General features: G+C 41.1%; 1 protein-coding gene across 1 annotated transcript in view; it reads right to left on the bottom strand.

Annotated features, from left to right (window-relative positions):
• Positions 1 to 1894: 1894 nt before the first annotated feature.
• The window catches only part of syndig1l (synapse differentiation inducing 1-like), a 108857-nt gene continuing 87334 nt past the window's right edge, over positions 1895 to 23417 (bottom strand). The window contains exon 3 of the mRNA XM_020933735.2: positions 1895 to 2053. Within this exon, the coding sequence (XP_020789394.2) occupies positions 1895 to 2053 (159 nt within the window). The remainder of the gene's footprint in view (positions 2054 to 23417) is intronic.

Consider the following 23417-nt stretch of genomic DNA (forward strand, 5'->3'; position numbering starts at 1 on the left):
TGTACTGCTGTGGAATACTACTGTCCTGTTCACACTGATCTTTGACATGTGGTGGACTAAAATATTTTTTTCATATTTGAGTATTTCAACTCTCTCAAACATTGCAACGAACATTCCAAAAGACTGGGTCGCGCCCCTCAGGTGGGTTGTAAGAGATTTTTTGGGGGCGTCACCTCATCATGATCTGCATGTAGGTCTGCAATATACAGTTCTGACACATGACAGTTTCTGTGCTCACAAAAATGAAGCCAAAGTACAGAAACAGACTGAATGCTGCATGTTAGAACATCCTGGAACACACTACAAAAACACAGACAGGCCCATCTATCTCATTAGAAATGTTGAAATGTCAAGACATGTTTTGTATCATTTCTAATCTTTTCATAATTGACTGTTTTGTTCCAATATTTCTGGTTCAATTGAAAAAGAAATGGGCTACATTTAAAGTCCAAATAGCCGATCCTTTTATTGTTGGTTCAATTACTGTTTTTCATTGTTTAAAACTTGACTAATACTAATTGTTCAGAGAGACACGATCAACAATAAAATTTCCTCATTAATGTTCAATAATCCACCTTTATTTTGTGACTTATGTACACTTGGGTCGCAAAGGTTTGTGACTTTTAAAATATGGGTCCCCAGAAAAAAGAAAATAAAAAGTTTGGGAAACACTAAACACTCTAAAAATACAAATTGTTGTTGGTGTAATATTTTATAGCTTTTCTCCTTCTGCTGGGTCCTGGGTGCAAGATAAAACTATAAGAACTCTGTGGAACTGATTTGTCTCACAAATACCCATATACCCATTGTATTTTAAACACATTTTCAGCCTTCATAAAACAGTGTCACCAATACTGTGTGTGAATTTAAAATAAAGACGTCCACACCTGTTTTAGACAATGAGAAAATGTTATGAGCTTTTTTTAATTGAGCAGACACAAACAGATTCTTCCAAGTGAGATTCTTAAGGTGCTTTTGACACAAGATCCACAAAAGACAAACATAAAGCTGAGCACAGTCACGTGTGCAAAACCACATTTTATGGACATTTAAATTACACATTTTTCAAACATTAACAGAAGGAATTTACAAGGTCCATTTTGGAAAGTTCGTAAAGTTTTGTCCTGCTTTGCCGTGTCCAGTATAAGTTACATCAGTTTTATGCAGGAATCCAAATTTTCTGTCACCAAAAATTCAATATTTTCTGTTTTTCTGAGTTGTTCTGTCACAATCTGGTTTAAGAAGCAATATGTAACTTTTCTGATGAAGGATATGCCACCTGCTTGTCTCCATGAAGATGTAATAGCTTAATATTCCACAATATGGCATTAATCAGTCTTGAATTTATTACATAACGCGTGTTTTCATTGCTAAAAAATACCTTGAGAAACATGCATTCTTACTGATGTACTGTAACTGGCTCTGGAGGTGTCACCTTCTTGTTTCCATGGAGATCGAGTTAAATACTGTACAATGAAACATTCCCGGCATTGTAACTGCATCACCATGGAGACAAGCAGGTGGCGAACGCTCCACCAGAAATGTTACACAGTGCATCTTTATGAAAGGCTGCACATTTGTTTCTGTTTATCGTAGGTCCATCTTCAATACTCAAAAAGTCTTAGCTACAGCGAAATCCATCGGGAATTATCTCGCCAACTGGAAACTTGGAAAATTCTCAACATGTAACATCACTTTTCTCTTCACAAAGTATTCCCAGACTCCCTTCGCTCTCGCCCTTCTCCGCGACCCCTCTCCGCTCGTGTGGCTAACTTCAGCTGACAGGAAGTCCTTCGGGAGCGGGGAGGAAGAGGCAAACAACTGTACATCACCCCAAAAAGTCCACGCGATTCCCAAACCCAGCTCGGAATTCCCAGAGGTCGGCGACAGAATGCTATATGTGTCCCGGTTTGGATAGGTAGGCGATGAGGGCTACGACCACCCCGACGTAGACTCCGGTGCCTATGGTGATGGACAGAGCGGCGAGGAAGAGGGCCCTTCGAGACGCGATGTTGGCCAATGAGAAGTCGCCTTTGTTCACGGCTTTGGTGGTCTGGAAAATACAAAAGGAAGAAGAAAATACATAAGGAAAGAGTAAGATGTGATTTTCAAAGACCTCAAGAGAAAGAGTGACCTATTTTCACCAAAAGGACTGTAATTGCTCATGCTGTTTACGCTGGTCTGAGGAGAGGGGAAGGAACAGCGGAGGGGACAAACTAAATCGTAAGAAGTGTATATGAAAATAAAGTAGGATGTAAAAGATGTAGAAGTATTGAATCTGTTCACTTTTATTGTTTTGAAAATGCTATATTTACTGATCGTTTTGATACTCTTTCTCTCCCTTCCCTTTGCTCTCCATGTTAAGTCACTCTCCCTTCAGAGCACTAAGGAAGATAATATGTTCCATCCGATTTTGAATTTTAAATACCGCAGAATTTCTCACTTTGAATTTTTTTTAATCTGAAAAAAAAAAAAAAAAGAACTGTATTTTAAGTGTACTCTTTCAACATATTTCAAATTCAAAATAAAAATTTCACCTTTTAAATATTCAGCACAGATATTTTCAAGCCCTCAAATTCAAAAGTTTGAGGGCTTTTTGAGGGAGTTTTGTGGCAGTTTGCATGCCAAACAACGCAGAACATTTGTCAGCGCAGCATCTCGAGGTACACCAATTATACTGATACATGATATGAAAGTGCTCTGGGTCTGCTGGATGGTAATATTCAATAAAAAAAAAAAAAAACTACCCGATGGAAGTATTGACAAAGGTGTCGTTTATTAGCCTGATTCATCCGCCAGTTTCACTTCGTAGAAACCGTCTAACCTCGCAGCATTTGGATTAGTTCGCTCAACATTAGACTGGTACTTTTTTTCATTTAACCAGTTGCTGCTATTTGGTCGTGACATATGTAATGCTCCACTAATGGGGCTAACTGGTATATTAAGCTTTTCCCAAATCCCGTATCAAGAAGGACAATAACGTCTTTTCACCAGACATTCTCTTTGTTCCGGCTTTAAATCCTCGATCTCGGGAATCGTTGCCAACACAGAATATATGACTCTTCGGTGATTGGCTGGTGCCCAAACTCACACTTCCAGGCTTTTTGCAAACCGTCTAATATATTCTGATTCCTGACCTAGTCGCTGGAGAGAAAGGAAATTGAGCGGAGGCACTAGGTGATGCCAGACTGGCAAGATGTTTATTGCAACCTGTGCAGAAAAGAGTTTGTAGATCACAGAAGCACCTCAACCCTACGATACCATTTAAACCCATTAAAACGTGTGACAGCGAGCGCAGACTTTCCCCATACGTCTGCAAACAAGACGTGTCCACAGCCCAAACTCGAACAAATGAAGAAGGAAGAAAATGAATAAATGAGTAAGGCAAATACTATTATGCGGTTAATTGAGATGAATTCATTACAAAGCCTGTAATTAATTCAATTAATTTTGTAAATCAAGTCCCACCTCTACTAAAAATGACTGTGCAGTATGTCCTCTCTCTAATAATACTGCAGGTACTTTTTGGACTCTCAAACACACTTACAAAATACCAGTGTAGCCACAGCTGCCCTGGGGTAGATTAACAGAAGCAAGACTGCCAATCTGACCACCACCAACACACACATTCATATTAGGCAAAGTGGCCGAAGTGCCTTGCCTAAAGACACAATGCCAGTTTGCGAGAGAAACATTGCCGCCCCACCGTGCCACCTCCTATTCCCAACGGTCTAACATCCAAGTACTAACCAGCCCCAGCCCCGCTTCGCTTCAGAGACCAGACGAGACAGAAGCGGTGAAACAAGAGCACCCAAGGGAGACCCACCCAGACACAGGTACTCCTCACAAAAGACTCCTCGTTGAATTGCTGAATTGAACCTGTAATGTCTCTAACCTTTAGTAAAACCTCGAATTTGTATGGATCATATATTGTCTGTAAACGCAAAACAGACTCATTTAATGCTACACGGTGGAACATTCCCGTCAAAATAAAAGCATCTTCAGGAAAGCAAGTCGCCATAATCTTCATAAAAAATAGCGTACTTTTAAATCTCTTTGAACTATAATTACTCAGGTTCTTTTTGACTTTTGTGAACGACTGGAGGAAGAAAAGAAAACACGAGAAATAAAATTGACTCAAAGGTTTTGTTGAAAGAGAGAGAGAGAGAGACGCAATTAGAGCTGCACTGTCGGTAATGATCATGTCAGAGGAAGAGAACAGAGGAGGGGCCGGTCATAGAAACATGGAAAAGGGAATGGGGAGGAAGAGGAGGATGAGCGGGGAGGAAGAGAAGAGAAAGGAGAAGGAAGGAGAGCGAGGGTGAGAGAAAGAGAGACGGGGGAGGAGGACAGGCTGCAGGTAATGATCGTGTCAGGTGAGACAGAGCAGAGGAAGGTCCAGAGAAAAGGGCACGGTGAGGAAGAGGAGGAGGAGGAGGAAGAGAAGGAAAAGCAAGGGACTAAGAGAGGAGGAGAGGAAGTGAGAGAAAGGGAGGAGGAGGTAATGATCATGTCAGGAGAAGTGAGCAGAGGAGCGTCTGTAGAAAAGAAAGAAAGAAGAGGATGAGGGGAGGATGAGGAGGGAAAGGAAGATGGAAAAAGAGGAAGGGAGGACGATGAGGAGAAAGAGGAGGGAGAGAAGCGAACAAAGGAGGGCAGGAAGAGGAGGAGATGGAAGAGAAAGAGAGGAGGAGAGTACAGAAGGAGATAGGAGGAAGACGAGGAAAATGGACAGACAGGGAAAGGGGGAGAAGGAAAAGAAAGAGATGAGGATAAGAGAAAGAGAGTAGGAGAGTACAGGAGGAGGGAGGAGGAGGACGATGGACAGACAGGAAAAGAGAGAGAAAGAAGAGAAAGAGAGGAGGGGAGTACAGGAGGAGGAAAACGAGGAAGATGGACAGACAGGAAAAGGAGGAGACAGAAGAGGAGGAGGATAAGAGAAAGAGAGGAGGGGAGTACAGAAGGAAGAAGGAGGAGGGGAGATGAGGAAGAAGGAAAGACAGGAAAAGGGGGAGAAGGAAGAGAAAAAGAGGAGAGGAGTACAGGAGGAGGTAGGAGGAGGAAGGCGAGGAAGAGGGACAGACAGGAAAAGGGGGAGAAGGAAGAGAAAGAGAGGACGGGAGTACAAGGGGAGAAAGGAGGAAGAAGATGAGGAAGAGGAACAGAGAGGAAAAGGGGGAGAAGGAGGAGAAAGACGGGGGAGAGGAAAGAGAAATAGAGGAGGGGTGTACAGGAGGAGGTAGAAGGAGAAAGACAAGGAAGAGAGACAGATAGAAGAAGGAAAGAGAAGAAGAAGAGAAAGAGAGTAGGAGAGTACGGGGGAGGTAGGAGGAGGAAGATGAGGAAGATGGACAGACAGGAAAAGAGGGAGAAGGAATAGAAAGAGAGGAGAGGAGTACATGAGGAGGCAGAAGGAGAAAGACGAAGTAGAGGGATGGACAGGAAAAGGGGGCAGAAGAAAGAGGAGGAGAGCAGGATAAGAAAAAGAGAGGAGGGGAATACAGGAGGAGGAAGACAAGGAAGAGGGACAGACAGAAAAAGGAGGAGAGGGAAGAGGAGGAGAGTACAAGAGGAGGACGAGGGACGGACAGGAAAAGGAGGAGAAGGAAGAGGAGGATGAGAGACAGAAGAGAGAAAGAGAATGACGTTGAGGAGGAGAAAGAGGTGGAAGAGGCAGTGGAAGGAGGAAGAACAGACTGGAAAAGGGGAGAGGGAATGAGAGAAAGAGAAGGAGGGGAGTGCAGGAGGAGGAAGACGAAGAGGAGGGGACAAAGACTCACGAAACAGACCTAAATATGAGCTGCGATGAACAATATGGAGGAGGTGGGTGGGGACCAGAGGTGATTTCGCTGAATGCGTTTGATGAGTGTAATTTCCCTTTGTCTTTTTGAATGGACTCTTCTCTAAACAAGACGCAATTAGCTTCATTGTCGTTTATGTTGGTCATAATTGAGGTAATTTAAGTTTAGGGCAAATCCAACTGTACCGAGGGCCGCTTTTCTTTTCTTTGATATCTACGGAACAATGTCATTCAAAATGTCCTCAAGTGTCCACTGTATCGAGTTTCAAACGGAGTCATCTGGGTCATGGTTTTGAAATCGAAACTTTTCAGATGCAGTACAAAAATGTTGGCTTAATTGGTTTTGGTTTATAGTTTTTCTTAGTGCTAGAGTTAAGGAACAGCCCTGGTCCTGGTCTAGTCCTGGTTTAGCCCAAGTCTAGTCAAGGTTTTGTCCTGGTTTAGAAGCAGTCTAGCCCTAGTTTAGTCCTGGTCTAATTGTTTAGTCCTGATCTAGTCCTGGCTCAGTCCTGGTCTAATCCTGGTCTAGTCTCAGTCTAGTCAAGGTTTAGCCCCAATGTAGCCCTGGTTTAGCCCCTGTCTTGCTCTAGTTTAATCCTGGTCTAGCCCTGGTCTAGTCCTGGTCTAGTCCTGGTTTAGTCCTGGTCTAGTCGTGGTCTAGCCTCACTTTAGTCAAAGTTTAGTCCTGGTCTATTCCTGGTTTAGCTCCAGTCTAGTCAAGGTTTAGTCCCGGTCTAGGCCTGGTTTAGTCCTGGTCTAGTTCTGGTTTAACCCTGGTCTAGTCGTGGTCTAGCCTCAGTTTAGTCAAAGTTTAGTCCTGGTCTATTTCTGGTTTAGCTCCAGTTTAGTCAAGGTTTAGTCCTGATCTAGCCCTGGTTTAGTCCTGGTCTTGTCCTGGTCTAGCCTCAGTCTTATCAAGGTTTAGTCCTGATCTAGTCTTGGTTTAGTCCTGGTCTAGTCCTGTTTTAGCCCCAGTCTAGCCCTGATTTAGTCCTGGTTTAGCCCCAATCTAGTCAAGGTTTTAGTCCTGGTCTAGTCCTTGTCTAGCCCCAGTTTAGCCCTGGTTTAGTCCTGGTCTAGTCCTGATTTTGCCCCTGTCCTGTCAAGGTTCAAGGTTCAAGGGTCTTGTCATTCAAACATGCAAAAGAAACACCTAAGCAGGAAGTTAGTGTGCACCGTTCAAAAGTCTAACAGCCTCAGGGAGTTTTTAATCCTAGTCTAGTCCTGGTCTAGTTCTGGTTTAGTCCTGGTTTAGTCTAAATTAGAATTCTTTGAGTTGTTGGGTTTATATATTTAAATCTTGGTTTCTTCCTTGGGTCTAACTGGGTCTAACCATGGTTCACTCTCATTTAGTCTTCGATTTGGTCCTGTTTTTCCTAGTTCCTATTTCTTAGTTTGATTTTGGACCTGATCTTGCCCTGGTTTAGCACTGTTTTAGTACTGTTTAGATCTGGTTCAGTCCAGGTTCAGTTCTTAGTTCAGTCCTGCTCTAATGCTTGCTTTGTCCTAGTTTAGTTCTGATTTAGTCTTGGTTTAGTCCTAGTTTAGTTCTAGTTTAGTTCTGATTTAGTCTTGGTTTAGTCCTAGTTTAGTTCTGGTTTAGTCTTGGTTTAGTCCTAGTTTTAGTCCTGGTTTAGTACTGGTTTAGCCCTAGTCTAGCCCTGGTCTAGCTCTTGTTTAGTCCTGCTTTAATCCAAATTAGAATTCAAGAACCTGAAGAACTGGGTCAAACCAACTTTACTTTAGTCTTGGATTTGATCCTGTTTTTCCTAATTTCCTAGTTTCATTCTGGACCTGGTCTAGCCCTGGTTTAGTCCTGGTTTAGTCCTGGTTTAGTCCTGGTTTAGTCCTGGTTTAGTGCTCTTGCCATGATTTAGGCTCTATTTTAGTCCTGGCCTAGTTTAGTTCTGGTTTAGTCTTAGTTTAGTCCTGTCTTAGCCCTAGTCTATCCCTGGTTTAGTTCTGGTTTAGTCCTGGTCTAGCCTTGGTCTAGCTCTTGTTTAGTCCTGGCTTAGTTCAGATTAGAATTCTTTGGGTCCTTGGGTATAACTGGGTCTAACCATGGTTCACTCTCATTTAGTCTTCGATTTGATCCTGTTTTTCCTAAATTCTCAGTTTCATTTTGGACCTGGTCTAGCTGTGGCTTAGTCCTTGTTTAGTCCTGGTTTAGTCCTGTTTAGTCCTTGTTTAGTCCTGGTTTAGTCCTGGTTTAGTCCTGGTCTAGCTTTTGTTTACTCCTGGTTTAGTCCTGCTCCCTTCTCATAACACCCATATTGTCCTAGTATCCAAACACACCCTCCTCTTGGTCGCCTCCCTCCTGTGGCCTGCATGATCAGATCCATTGATTTATATGTGCTGTTTTTAGGTCACTTATATTTAATGGCACTGCCGGATCCGTATCTCCCTGGTGCATTATATGTAGTGTGCTAATCCTGCTAGCGCTATCTGCTCCGCTAAACTGTGCTTTGTGGCCCCAGCCTTCTTTTTCCTCTCTTTGTTCCAAGACGCTTTGAACGCCTTCTGTTTTATTTTGACCCAGTTAACTCAAGAGCACTTAATGTTTATGGTGTATTTTATAAGTCTCCCAGGCCTCCTATGGGGCGCGCTGGCTTTCTATTACACGATATACTCACTGTGCTGGACCTTATAAAGGAAGCGTAGTGCAATGGATTATGGGAAAAGGTAAACAATATAATGGGGAAGTGTAGCTTTAACTTGCAATAACTGTACGTGGTTTTATGAATACAATATACAGTACTATTTCAGTTAAAGATACACAGTGCAACTTTTCTAGTGGAGAATCCACCACCTGTTTGTATCCATGGAGATGTTATTGTCTTGCCTGGAATGTTTAGCACTATGGCATTAAACATATTTGTCTTGCATTTACTCACTTACAACTGTTATAATACTTGAAAACGTGCATTCTTACTTATGAGTGGGATTGCCTTTCCACAGATCTGACTTGTCTCCATGTAAAACAATAACGTTTCCATGGAGACGAGTAGGCAGTGGACTCTCAATAATAGAGTTACATACACATTTACCATAGAGCAAGACAAAAACACTATATTTTAGTAGTGCTGTCAAAAATATGAACAAGTCAATGCAAAACAATTGTAACGGTGCTCATTTTTTCACAGTGAGATTAACGTTCTTTGTGACCTAGTGAACTACTTTTTTCATAAGCTGTGGCCACTGCTGGCAACGTTAGAAAAACTACAGGATCCAACTGTAAACAGCTCTCTGTTTACAGTTCACACACCTGGGATACTGTTCTGAGGAAGTGGGACTGCAGATGGCGCTGTCGTCCTGCCTCCACCAGTAGAAAGACAGCGCCAAAACCTGTTTAAATCAGCTGACTGGACACGTCACAGCAACATCACATGACCACTCTGAGGAAGACCGTGAGTGAGCAGTCGAAACTGTCAGGTAAGAAAATAAACTCTTGGTCTGAAAAAAGAACCTAATAACATAAAATATACAAAGACCAAATGAATCTCACTGGACTAACAAGGAAAACAATTCTTAAGAAACTGAGAAGTCCCGGTTGGAAGAGGTTGGCCAAAGCATGGCACAGTTACAAGCTCTGTGTATGCGCTGATGTTACTCATATGAGGAAAATATGAAATAAAGTTCGCTCCCATGCGAATCCGTGTTTACCTTCAGTAAGGACTATGGACAACAACAGAAGTTTTCAGCCTCTCTCCTCTGGCTGTCCTCACTGCTCTGCGCTGCTATTATGTCCATAAGCTCATGGAGGAGCGTGCATCGCAGCAGGGCTCATATCGGCCTCATTATTTAATAGATATTTCATGCCGCTGGACTTCTTCTCTCTGCTAAAAGCGATATCTCTGTAGGCTTTGGAGCAGGCAAACACAGTCACACTAACATGAGATTACTGAACATCCCTCAGTAATGAACGACCTCGGGGTCACAGCACATTATTTCACCCACAGCGGAAACTTCAGTCGCTTTGAATGTTCTGAAGAGTTCTGAGTGGAACATCGAACACAAAGTTGTTTCACTGATAAATGTTATGTTTTGCAAAAAAAAAAAAAAAAAGCATAAACCAAGCCTATCCACTTTTCTATGTTGATAAGAGTATTGAAATGATGATTCAAGAGACAAAAGTGTGCGATTAATTTGCAGTTCATCTTGAGTTAACTATGATTCATGATATTAATCACAATTAAATATTTTAATTGATTGACAGCACTAATATTTAGACTGAGTTCTTCTCTCCAACAGAAAACACTGACACCTTGTGATATCATGTGGTAATACAGGAAGTGCTCCACTGTGTTTTTACACTGCACATTCCTTCACTACAATCACTTGGAGCATTTTAGCCCTGGAATTTCCGATCTCTACTCAACTAAAGTTGCTGTTAAATTGAGGGCATTTTGAGCTTTAGAGATGTAGACAGACATGCGTGTATGAAACAAAACACAACTCCAGGTCTGTTTTTGAGGAGGTAACAGCATTATAACATGGCCTCACACCCAAACTTGCAGATCTTAACCACAGGACCATTGGACACATTGCGCTCTCCATAGAACAGGAACACATCACCTCACCCCTCTGCTCTTAGGACGGAGGTACAGGGCGCTTGGGTGCAGATGGGCGTGCTTTGGTAGACGCCTGATCCCCCATTTTTGAACAACAGGCCCTTCTGAGTGTAGTATAGAGTCTACTGTGATGTGTGTGAGCATGATCTAAAGTATAATGCAACCAAGAGTATGGTCATGATCTATAGGACCGAAGAATATCATCACTGCGGACATGACAGATGATGATGATATGTACAGACAGTGTAAGACGCTCTAAGCTCAGGCAAATACTCTTATGCCTAAGTTTGGCTCTTGTACAAATGATGTCATGTTGTTATTGTTTAAATCATATTGTTCACCGTTGTTCACAGCTCACCTCTGGACTAATTATTAAAAAGCCAGTTTGCAAAGACTGCAGGTGCCTACTATGACGCTTTACGGAGCTTTTGAGGAGGCCACGATGGCAAAATGTTTGTTATTGCACGAGTGAACACTTTGCAAGCTGCACTAAGAATTTTAATCTACAGTTTTATCTGCAGACTGAACCAATCAGACAATGAAATAATAATGTCATTCACAAATCTGAGATTCAGTGCAATAAGGAATCAGTCCAGTATGTGGAGACACTGGTGTGGTTGTCTTTTAAAAACATGAATGATTATCGTTTTGTATTGTCACTGTCCTTGTCTGTTTTTTAAATGGACCATGAGTCTGGAATAAAGATGATGATGATGATGATGATGATGATGATGATGATGATGATGATGTTGGTCTGGTGTGCTGTGTTGTTGCTGTATGTGGTTTATGCAAATGTGTATGTTTTTTATTTTTATTTTTGTTGCTTCATGACATCACAAGAGACGATGTATGAGATGTATTAAACCAAACACAACTCCAGGTCTGTTTTTGAGGAGGGAACAGCATTATAACATGGCCTCACACCCAAACTTGCAGATTTTATAGAACAGGGCCCAGGTCACCCAGTACAGGAGCACCTCAGCCCTCTGCTCTCACGATGAAGGTACAGGATGCTCGGGTGCAGATGGACGTGCTTTGGTAAACACCTGATCCCCTCGGCCATCACATTTTTGAACAACAGGCCCTTCTGAGTGTAGTATAATGTCTATTGTGATGTGTGTGTGTTTGTTGTGCTGTATATGTCAAACAAGCTCTCTCTGTGTGTGTGTAAAAATGAATTTCCGCTCTAAAGTCTAAAGCTCACAAGAGTCACTTTTGTGTAATATATGACCTTTAAACATAGAAACTTCATTTTTAAGTGTAAGACAGAAGGACACAATTTAACTTGTTTTGTACAAATACTCCAAAGCTCCCTCCCTTGAACAGATCTCCAACATTTCATAATATTTGTACTGATTTTCCTTTTAAAAACATGGCCTTACCTCTAAACTCATCTCAAATTTTAAACATATTCTGTAATGATTTTCATAAGAGATTATTTTTGACTTTGAACATGATTTTCAATGTGCAAAAGTCCAACTAATCATGAAATTTCAGGGTTTGAAAGTGTATAAATAATGGATTGGTTGGTTCATTAGAAGTGAAGTCATGCTATTTTTCCCCCTTAACCAAATATCTCTCTACACAGCAAAAACTGGAGGGTTAAAATTTTAGGTAAAAGATTTCAGAGTTGTTTTTAACACCAAAAGTGTTGAGGTTAATTCAACTTCCTCTAGTGTTAATTCAACTTCCCTTAGTGTTAATTTGGCTCCTCCCATTCACCACTTTAAACTCTTGGGAGAGAAGATCAGTTTGAACCAGTTTTGTACATAATTTCATCTTAAATGAACAAAAATAAAGTAAAAATAAAATAAAACACCTCTGTGTGTTGTTTAGCTAAATCAGGATAACCCTACAAAGTGTTATCTGTTTACTCTAAAAATGTTAAAAGAACTCTGGATTTCGGGGTTAAACAGGAACTTTGGTCCAGTGTTACTTTATTAACATTTCCAAACATGTTAAATTAACTCTAGAGCAGATTGGACTCATATAAACTGTTAGAAAATGTTAAAGTTGATTCTGTGAGAGGGAATTTTAACACTCCACTTTTTACTGTGTACCTATTCATACAAATGCACTCTCTCTCCCCCGTATCATCCTGTTTTTGCCGCAGCCTCCTCAGCCTCCTCAGCCTCTCGCTCTCCTCCTCTTCACCAGTGAGTGCTTTCTGAGTGGAGGAGTTATTTTGTGTCTCTTCTCTTCAGTAAACGTTGATGCGTACACTTCATTATTTTATTATTTTCGTGTCGTGGCTGATTTTTATTCCGAGGATCAGAGCAGACAGAGCCTCAGAGACAGCTCATTACCACTGAGGTCCTGATGGATGACTCTTCTCTCCTTCTCTTTCTCCCACTCCTGTGTTCTGTTTCCATCCTCGCTGACATGCTTTCTCTTTCTTTGTCTTTTTATTTCTCCTCTGGTTGTCTCTCTGTCCCTTTCTCACTCTCTAATCCATCTCTCCTTTTCTCTCACTCTTCTCTCTCTCTTTCTTCCTTTTTCTCGCTAGTTCTCTCTCTGTCCCTTTTTCAGTCTCTCATTCCTCTCTCCTTTTCTCTCAGTCTCCTCTCTCCCCCTTTCTTTCTTTTTCTCACTTTCCTCTATTTCTCTCTCCCCCTTTCTCTCTTTCTTTCTTCTCCCTTTCTCTCACTGTCCTCTCTCTCCCTTTTTCTCACTACTCCTCTCTCTTTTCCTTTCTCACTCTCTCATCCATCTCTCCCTTTCTCTCCCTCTCTCTCTCTCTCTCTCTCACTTGTATCTCTCTCCCTTTCACTCTCTCACATTCTCCCTTTTTCTCATTTCCCTCTATTTCTCTCTCTCTCCTTTCTCGCTCTTGCTTCTCTCTTTTTCACTTTTTCTCACTTTCCTATATTTCTCACTCTTTTCCTTTCTCTCTCTCTCTCTCTCTCTCTCTCTTTCTCCCTTTTTCTTATTAGTTCTCTCTCTGTTCTTTTCCCTCTTTCTCTCTTCTCCCTTCTCCCTTTCTCTCACTCTCGTCTCTCTCCCTTTCACTCTCTTTTTCTCACTTTCCTCTATTTCTCACTCTCTACCTTTCTCTCACTCCCTTTCTCTCACTCTCCTCTCTCTTCCCTTTTTCTCCTAAATACTTCTCTCTTTCTAACTTTCTGACTCTTTCCTCTCTTCACCCTCCTTCTCTCACCTCTGTATCTCTCACCTTTCCTCTCGTGTTGTTACTTTCTTCTCTCTCTCTCGCTCTGTTCACGCTTATGTCACAAAACCATTTGGAAACATGTGGATGACGACTTCTGTATATATAATTTGTGCATATTTGGTTGTAGTTAAGCATAAAATAAATATTCACAACCTCTGGAATGAGTCCAGTCGAGTCCATGTGTGTATTTTATCCATCAGAATAAGAAATGAAAAACTGTGACATCAAGAATTACAATCACGAAATGAAAATGTACGATTGCGCTTTCTTCAGTACGAATATGAATTCACAGACACGACTTTACTGTCAAAAATACATCATCACTTCACAGGCTTTATTTATTGAGCAGAAGAAACATCAATTGAGATGCTTGACTTTTGCACCGCATATGGACTGAATCATGACTGAACCATTAAAGAAGTTTATTTATATAGCTCTTTTGACAGCCATATGTCACAAAGATGCTTTATTATTAGAGCATTAGTCAGTCACTCCGTACCCAGTGGTGGTAAACTGCTACTGTAGCCACTGGGGCAGAGTGATGGAAGAGTGGCTGCCATGCCAATCAGCGCCATCACTCACGCACACGCCGCTTTCTATACTATACCTATACTTCCTTAGGCGCCTCAAAAGAGCAGGTGTGGGCCCCTCTGTCCTGAAGGTGTTTTACAGGTGTGCGGTGGAGAGCGTCCTCACCTCCAACATGACTGTGTGGTTCAGCAGCAGCACCGTGGCAGAGAGGAAAACTCTGCAGAGGATAGTTAGAGCTGCGGAGCACATCTGCGGAGCACATCTGCAGCTGTATCTGCCCTGCACTGAAGATATTTCCATCAGCAGGTGCAGGACAAAAGCCCACAGCATCATGGAGACTCCACCATCCAGCACATGGACTTTTTACAGCTCTCCCATCAGGCAGAAGATTGCGCCACCTACAGGCCAGGACCACCAGACTACGGAACAGTTTTTATCCTGATGCCGTGAGACAGATCAATTCTGTCAGAAAACCCAGACACTAATGCACCTTACAAAACAGCACTGACTTGGAACACTTAAGAAAACGGGGCGGGTGGGGGCTGTGTTTTTTTAAAGACTGTACTTGACATACAATATTTTTAACTATTTATTCTTATTATTATCTATGCTGCTGTTGACCTGGACCTGAGTGCAGTGTTTCGTTTCTGTGTATTTTTTATACTGAAATGACAAATACATTTTGATTCTGATTCTGATTTCATACGAGGCAATGTGGGTGAAGTGCTTTGCCTAAGAACACAATGACAGTTTTTTTTTTTTTTTGTGACTGGCGCCTCACTGTGGCACCTGATTTTCCCAGCCGTCTCCAATCCGAGTACTAACCAGGCCCGGCCCCGTTGAGCTTCTGAGATCTGACGGGATCAGTCTTTGACAAGCTGGTGTGGCCAAACCAGGACTGATCCCAGGAGATCAAGAGTTTATGAATATAGATTTCAGCTTTTCAACTTCAGCCAGATATGCACAGATTTCCTAAATATGCATGTATTTCTATCCTATACACACAGTTTTTTCTGAAAGCTTTCTTCCTCCATACCCGTCCCCCATGAAAACTTTGGCAGGTCGTGAAGACGCTGCTGCTGAATCCACAGTTCTATCACATGCCCAGTGTGGAGAACTACACCTGTTAGTCGTCATCCGCATGTTTCCAACGTCTTCTGGTAAGCGTGAATAAAACCTATTGCTCAGTTTTTATTGGTATCCCCCTTTCTTTCTCTCTTTACTCTCTCCTTCTCTCATCTCTCTCTCCTCTTCCTCACAATCCAGACTGTGCCTTCGCTCTAATAACTCTGAATACACCTGCACATGTGTCTGATCAAAGCCACGGCAATTACAGTTTAAACATGACAATGGGAAACCGCCCTTCTCTCTGTCTCTCTCCTCTGCTTTTCATTTTTAATCACGCTCTCTCTTTGTCTCTCTCTCCATCTCACACTGTAAATTTCTCGGATCTGGCCAAGATTTTAAAACTTATGTCAGGTTATTCATCTTGTTTTCAGATGTATCATCTACTTCCAGGTTCTGAGACTGTTTAAGTCCAGTCTCGAGGTAGTTTATTTTAAGAGAACCTGTCAAGTAAAATTATCTCACTGCTTGGACAGATAATTTCACTACTTTTAAGTCCTTTTCTGATAGATTTAAGTGTTTATATCTTACATTTCGGCCAAGCTTTTTGCAGTGCACTTTCTCTTGGTCTCTCTCTGTCTTTGAACCACTCTTTTGTCTTATTCTCTTGCTCTTTTCTTCTCTTTGTCTCATAATCCAGACTCTAATAACTCTCAGTTCACCTGCACGTGTCTGTCTGATCAAAGCCACAGCAATTACACTTAAAACATGACAACGGGAATTCCTCCTTTTTCTTTCTCTCCCTCTGTCTCTCTTTATTTGTCTTTCTGTCTCTCACTCTGTCTTTGTCTCTCTCTTCTCTGCCTCTTCTTTTGCTCTGAGCCTCTTTTCCTCTCCTCCTTTCTCTCTTCTCTTCCGTCTCTTGCTTTTCCTCTCCTGTTTCTCCTTGTTTCTCTCTTTGTCCTCTTTTTAGCTCCATTTTCTGTCTTTTTCTCCCCTCTGTTTCTCTCCATCTCTCTTCCCATCTCTCTCCCCTCTTTCTTTTTCTTTCTCTGCTTTCTTTCTAATAACTCTCTCTACACCTGCACATCTGTCGGATCAAAGCCACAGCAAGTACAATTTAAACATGACAATCTCTCCCTCCACCCGTCTCCTTCCCTCTCCTTGTTTCTTTCTTTCTTTCTCTCTGCGTGAGGAGGTGTCAGGGAGGCAAACCACATACATGAATCCAGTACAATTATATACTTTTTTTTACACTGAAACTATTGAAACCAGGACTAAACCAGGACTAAACCAGGTCTGAACCAGGTCTGAACCAGGACTAAACCAGCACTAAACTACAAATAAACAAAGCTGAACCAGGGATAAACCAGGATTAGTCCAGGGCTAAACTGAGACGAAACAAAGACAGAACCAGGACTAAACCAGGACTAAAATAGAATTGAACCAGGACTAAACAAGGGCAAAACCAGGAGTTAACCAGGAATAAACCAGGACTAACCCAGGACTGAAGCAGAAGTAAACCAGGACTGAACCAGACCTAAATTAGGACTAAATCAGGACTAAACCAGGTCTAAACCAAGTCTAAACCAGGACTAAACCAGGACTAAACCAGGGCTAGACCAGGGCTAAACAAGGAATAAACCAGGACTAAAACAAGACTAAGTCTAACCAAACCAGGACTGAATTAGACTTAAACTAGGACTAAACCAGGACTAAACCAAGTCTAAGTCTAACCAAACCAGGACTAGACCAGGACTAAACAAGGAATAAACCAGGACTAACCCAGAACTAAACCAGGATTAAGCCAGGACTAAAACAAGACTAAGTCTATCCAAACCAGGACTAGACCCAGGACTAAACCAGGACTGAATTAGACCTAAACTAGGACTAAACTAGGACTAAACCAAGACTAAACCAAGTCTAAGTCTAACCAAACCAGGACTGGACTAGACCAGGACTAGACCAGGACTAGACCAGGACTGGACCAGGACCAGATTTAGAATCACCAGTAGACCCTGGTAAGTCTGGGGCGTTCTCTCTTGTAGCTGCTCTCTTTCTCATTAGACTGGCCACGAGAAACACTTACATTTGCAGCACCCAATTAGTGCGAGTAGGTGAAGTGTTTTGCCCAGGGACACAAAGGCAGCATGGGCAAGCTTGAACCCTTGACACTACTAACAGAATTCAGAATAAGTGCATAAATTATTCTTCAAGTTGAGCCAGTAAAATTATACGAGGACATTAAACCTTCCAATCCTTAGTGAACTAAAGTAGCTGTTGACTTGAAAACTTCATGACATCACAAGGTGGAATTGAGCATTTTGAGCTTTGTTGTTTGTTTCTGAGGAGGTAACACGGCTTAAAGCTCATACGAATAAATTTTGTGTAAATAAATACAACTTTCTCACAATGTTTTAACCAGGATTCAGTGTATAAAAGCAGCAGTCCTCTTCTCACCTGCAGCTTGTTTGGGTCCACACCAGGACTAGAAACCCCAGGGCCTTTTCACAGCGGCACAATCAGCCCTGGTTTGGCGGAGGCTCGTTGCACAACATGAGAGGAGCAAATGGAGCAGAAACATGTGGGAAGGTTTAAGAGCTCAAAAAAGCAAATGTGAAAAAAACACTTAAAGGTTCTTGTGAGATTTAAGACAGAAACTTCCAATGTTGTTTCCTCCTCAAAAACAAACCTGGAGTTGTGTTTTGTTTCATTTACGTATGTTGGAGTGAGAACCTGAAAGAACCTCTGCTAACATGTGCACTGTGTCACCATGGTAACTGATGAACGTTCCGTCACGCACATCCATGTAGAAAAACACCAGTGTGATGCTTCTGCAAAGTGTATAAATCGAAGAAATCACACTTGAAACATTTAACACATTTAAAATGGGCCAAAGAAAGTCTAGAGCAGGACTAATCACGACTGAACCAGGACTAAACCAGAACTAAACCAGGACCAAGCCAAGACTAAACCAGGACTAAGACAAGACTAAACCAGAACTAAACCAGAACCAAGCCAGGACTAAGTCAAGACTAAATCAAGGCAAATCTAGGTCTAAACCAGATCTAAACCAGGACCAAGACAAGACTAAACCAAGACTAAGCCAAGACTAAATCAGGACCAAGCCAGGACTAAATCCAGATTAAATCAGGGCAAATCTAGGTCTAAACCAGGTCTAAACCAGGACTAAGCCAAGCCTAAACCAGGTCTAAGCCAAGACTAAATTAGGACAAAACCAAGACTAAACCAGGACTAAACCAAGACCAAGCCAGGACTAAATCAGGACTAAACCAAGGACCAAGTCAAGACTAAATCAGGGCAAATCTAGGTCTAAACCAGATCTAAACCAGGTCTAAACCAGGTCTAAACCAGGACTAAACAAGGACTAAACCAAGACTAAACCAGGACTAAACAAGGACTAAACCAAGACTAAACCAGGACTAAACAAGGACTAAACCAGGACTAAATCTGGCCTGTAGTGTGATGTCATCCTCAGTGTTTGTTCAGAATGCTGGTGGATATAAACACAACACAGTTTGATGTTCTGAGTGTGTGTACAGAGTCTGGACTTTGTCATTTTCATCCTGGTCTCACTGCTGCTTTCAGTGTCTCTCTGTGAAATCAGACTTGTCTTTTCTCCTCAGATTGTGAAAGTTGTTATGATATTTTGTGGGGAAAACGTGACTTTAATGCGACTTTTGATGTCTCGAGGGAGGTGTGTGTGGGAAGAGCTCAAGATGACACTGCTTTTAAATACTGGATTTATAAAGACGAGAAACACATGACTGCTTTCGAGTAAAAAAATAAAACTAAACGGACTGAAACATATTGCAGACTTTTGCTTTGAAGCACTAAACACAGCTAATCCGAGGTGAAAGAAGTTTGATTTTGTGATCGCTGATGATCAATGGGCTTGTTACAGAAATAAAGGACCCTGATTGGGCGTTATCTTCTGAATAGAACCTGCTATTCAATACTGAAAACAAACAACTGTTATTATGTGTTTGCCATGTTTGAAGCAGAGGTCCAAAACTTCCATAGAGATGACTTAGCCAACACAATTCAATAACGGTAAACAAGAGAGCATTAAAGGGCCCGTATTACTTGATTTTTTGATCTATGTTCTACAGTTTTGGGAGTAATGCGTTATAAAAGTAACAAATTACTGTAATGCATTGCTTTTTGCTGTAACGCAGTCATGTTCAGCATTACACGGGAAAAAATTGTAATATTTTACTCGGTACAAATGTCAGTAACATGCGCTACAATGCATTTTTAACATGGATTGAAGTGGTGGTTTTTTCGTTTTTCTTCATGCAAATTCGCTAAAATCACCGCGATATCAGCAGCAGTGAAATGCCGGAGATGCGCCCACGTAGACCGTTGGGTAACCGCGGGCGAAAGGATTGGCGCAGAATTCCGCACTCCATGAGGCTAAACGCAGCTGATGCTGGATCGCACCATGTTGACACCCTGTCTGCAAAGCGCTTCCAAGTTTTAGTCCAAGATTAGTCCTGGTTTAGTCCTCAATTCAGTCCTGGATTAGACCTGGATTAGTCCTGGTTCAGTTCTGGTTCAGTCCTATTTTAGTCCTGGTTTAGATCTGGTTTAGACATAGTTTAGTCCTGGTTCAGTTCTGTTTTAGTTCTGGTTTAGTCCTGGTTTAGTTTATTTCGATATATATCGTGATACTAAATTTGGTGAAACAGTGTTGTTATCATGGGCTGCTGTATTGATATATCGCCAAGAGTATTTTTTGGTATATTTTACTAAATTATGTTGTGATAGTGCTATGTTTTGATCAGAGAGGTAGTGGTTTAACAAAGAAATACTGTTAAAATGTATTTGGTTCTTAAAAATAGTGATATATATTACAGAATACCAAGTGGAATATATCAATTATATATAATATTGACATTATATAATTATGCCTTATTTGACACCAGTCTCTTCCTGTTACTTATTTTAAATGTATTATTATCATTTATATTTTTACACTTGTAATGTAACCAGATCTATGGGTGTTACTAGAGTTGTGCAAAAATACTGAAATATCGATATATTTTATCATTGAATGTGATATACAGTATCAATATCGTGGGATGTTGTATCGATATATTGCCAGGAGTATTTTTTGGTATATTTTACCAAATTATTTTGTTACAGTGCTACAGTTGTGTCGCTTATTCAGAGGAAGGAAACTCGTTTATGCAACACATTTGACATTTTCACAGTTTTGATGATTAATATGTTTGTGTTTCATATGAACTTTGCACAAGAAGTGGTTTAACAAAGACTTTTAGTATCACAGTCACGATTTAGCCTTTACTTTTATTGAACTGTATCATATCAAATTGAAATATATCGTATTGAACTGTATCAAATCAAAAGCTCACTGTATTGAGATTTGTATTGTATTGTGGCCTATGTATCGAGGTATGTATCGTATCGGCAACTTCTGAATGATACCCAGCCCTAGTGTTTACATAGATTGTATATACAAATGGACATAGCTACCAGCTCCACTTTACTTTCTATAATTTTATTTTATTTTTTTAGTCTCCCCTCTTACTGTTACTGTTGCTGTCAGGCTCGTCATTTTGGTCTTAAAATGTTCGTATTAAGCCGCTCTACATGATTCTGGTGTTTTTATTTTGGTATTTTGTCCATGAGTCAATCGGCTCCTATAACTCCTACCCTTGTTGAGCTTCACTTGACTGGACCCAAACACTATGGGTGACATCATACTCCCTTAGTCCACTTCTTTATACACTCAGTGGATGTTTACATACTTCAAGCAGAGAATTCAACAGGGAAATGAGGGATTATGAACAGTGGATAGAATGGTCAGAGTGTGGTGCTTAGACCTTGTCAGTTAGACACTAGACGATGATAAATATGTGAGTGAAAATCTCTCCTGGAGGTGACACACATTTTTGGGAATACCTGAAAAATGTGCAGTGTGAAAAAGCTATTACTTCAGGTTCACGAGTGTTACAAAATAGCCGATAAAATGGGACAATTTCAGAGCTCTCGGCAGGTGGATATTTGAGAGGTTGATCTGAACGCAGCAATAGTCTGAGGAAAGTTTGGAATTCAGAAACTTTGATCATAAGAGTTTTTGAAATGTAGTTTTTGGGGAAGTTGGAATTTTTGACCGTGTGCGCAGAAACCAGGGCTGGGAATTACAGGGTCCCTCAAGATTTGATACAATACTTGATACATGACTCACAATACGGAATTATCATGATATTAGACTTAGATTTAAACAAACTTTATTACGCCACAAAGGAAACTACTTGGACACAGTAGCTCACACATCATAATATGTCTTTTCTATTACACAAAATGTTTCTTGTGAACTTTAAGTCATGTTATAATACTGTTACCTCTTCAAAAACAGACCTGGTGTTGTTTCATTCTTGCATGTTTGAGTGATCCTTTATTATTAGTCTGTCAACATCTCCAAAGATCAAAATCCTCTGTTCCACCTTGTGATGTCGTGAAGCAGTAGTTTTCAAGTTAACCTCTACTTTTTATCTTTAGTTCAATAAAGATTCCAAGGCAGAAATCATCAAAATGATTCCAGTGAAGGTGTATACAGTGATTCCTCATTTATCGCGGGGTTTACGTTCTAAAAATAACAATAATAGCAATAGGTGAAATTTGAGAAGTAGTCAACTTTATATTTTACAATTATTATAAATGTTTTAAGGCTGTAAAACCCCTCACCACACACTTTATACAGTTTTCTCACACAGGGCAGTTAACCCTTATTACATCTTTCTTAAAACTTATTGCTGCTGTCATCCTTTTGTTATTTTCCTTCTTTATGTAACAAACCGAAGATTAATTTATTCCGTAATGGAGTCTACAGAGTCCTGCACGGATCAATTTTTGGAGACCCACACCCACACAGTACAGCACTGCCACCGCCCGTTAACCCGAGATTATATCAAACTTTTGCACTGCCTACACCACGGACTGAACCAAGACTAACCCAGAACTAACCAAGGACTGATTCCAGGACTGAAACAGGACGACTAAACCAGGACTAACCCAGGACTAACCAAGGACTGATTCCATGACTGAAGTGGAGGACTAAACCAGGACTGAACTAGGACTAAAACAGGAGTAAACCAGGACTAAACCAGAACTGAACCAGGACTCACGATCGGGACAGGCTTGGAGGTGACCGCAGGAAAAAGGACTGACGGAGAGTTCCGCACCTCATGGTAAGCATGGCAATTGCCCAATCGTGCTGCACTTCAAAATCACATCGGTAGCGATCGAACCTTTTTGTAAATTTGTCAAGCTGAACACATTCTGTACTGTACAGGAGACACAGCACAGAGGAGATTGATTGACAATGGTCTACAATCCCTTAACCAATCAGGACGCAGGGGGAGGAACAAAAAAAAAAAAAAAAAAAAAAAAGCATGCAAAATTGCAGTAAAAAAATCCGCAAAACAGCGAGACCGTGAAAGATGAACCACGATATAGCGATGGACAACTGTATGGAGTTTAAAAGCACAGTGGAGCACTTCCTGTATTATCACATGACATCACAAGGAACAACAGAGTGTTTTTCTTTTCTTTTGAGAGAAGAACTCAGACTAAATATCAGGATTTTGTGTATTAAACATGTGTGAATGAAACAAAACACAACTCCAGGTCAGATTGTGATGAGGAAACATTATAACATAGATCAGAAAATAGCGTAACATGGGCCCTTTGAGTGTACTAAATATTCGTCCTCTTTAAGCAGACTAAATGCTGTGGGTGTGAAAGCCCCTAAGAGACATTGACATTTACTTGTTGACTGGGTTTGTGATGCGTTGGCGACACGTCTGACTCTGTGGCTAAATGACAAACGGGAGAAGTGATGTTCTTATAAAAGCTTTGGTGACCTTCTTCCGTCGCGGTTCATTTGACTGACAGCTCGTACAGAGAGGAGAGAGCAGGAGCACAGGGCTGGGACTCAACCCGGTGGACTTAAAGGGCACACTTTACATTATTTTTATTTTATATGATCTAGGTTATAATGTTTCCTCATCACAAACAGACCTGGAGTTGTGTTTGGTTTCATTCACACATGTTTGAAGGTGCATTGTGTAACTTTTCTGGTGAAGGGTCCATTAAATGCTTTTCTCCGCGGAGATGTTATTGCTTTGTCTGGAATACTTCACAGTAGGGATGTAACGATAACCAAAATATCATGATTTCGTATTATCAAAAGTCTCAAAATAATATCGTGGGCTGTCACAATATTTCGAAT

This window comes from Boleophthalmus pectinirostris, unplaced genomic scaffold (assembly GCF_026225935.1).
Source record: "Boleophthalmus pectinirostris isolate CB_2022bp ecotype Guang Dong unplaced genomic scaffold, ASM2622593v1 HiC_scaffold_13, whole genome shotgun sequence".
Classification (NCBI taxonomy): domain Eukaryota; kingdom Metazoa; phylum Chordata; class Actinopteri; order Gobiiformes; family Gobiidae; genus Boleophthalmus; species Boleophthalmus pectinirostris.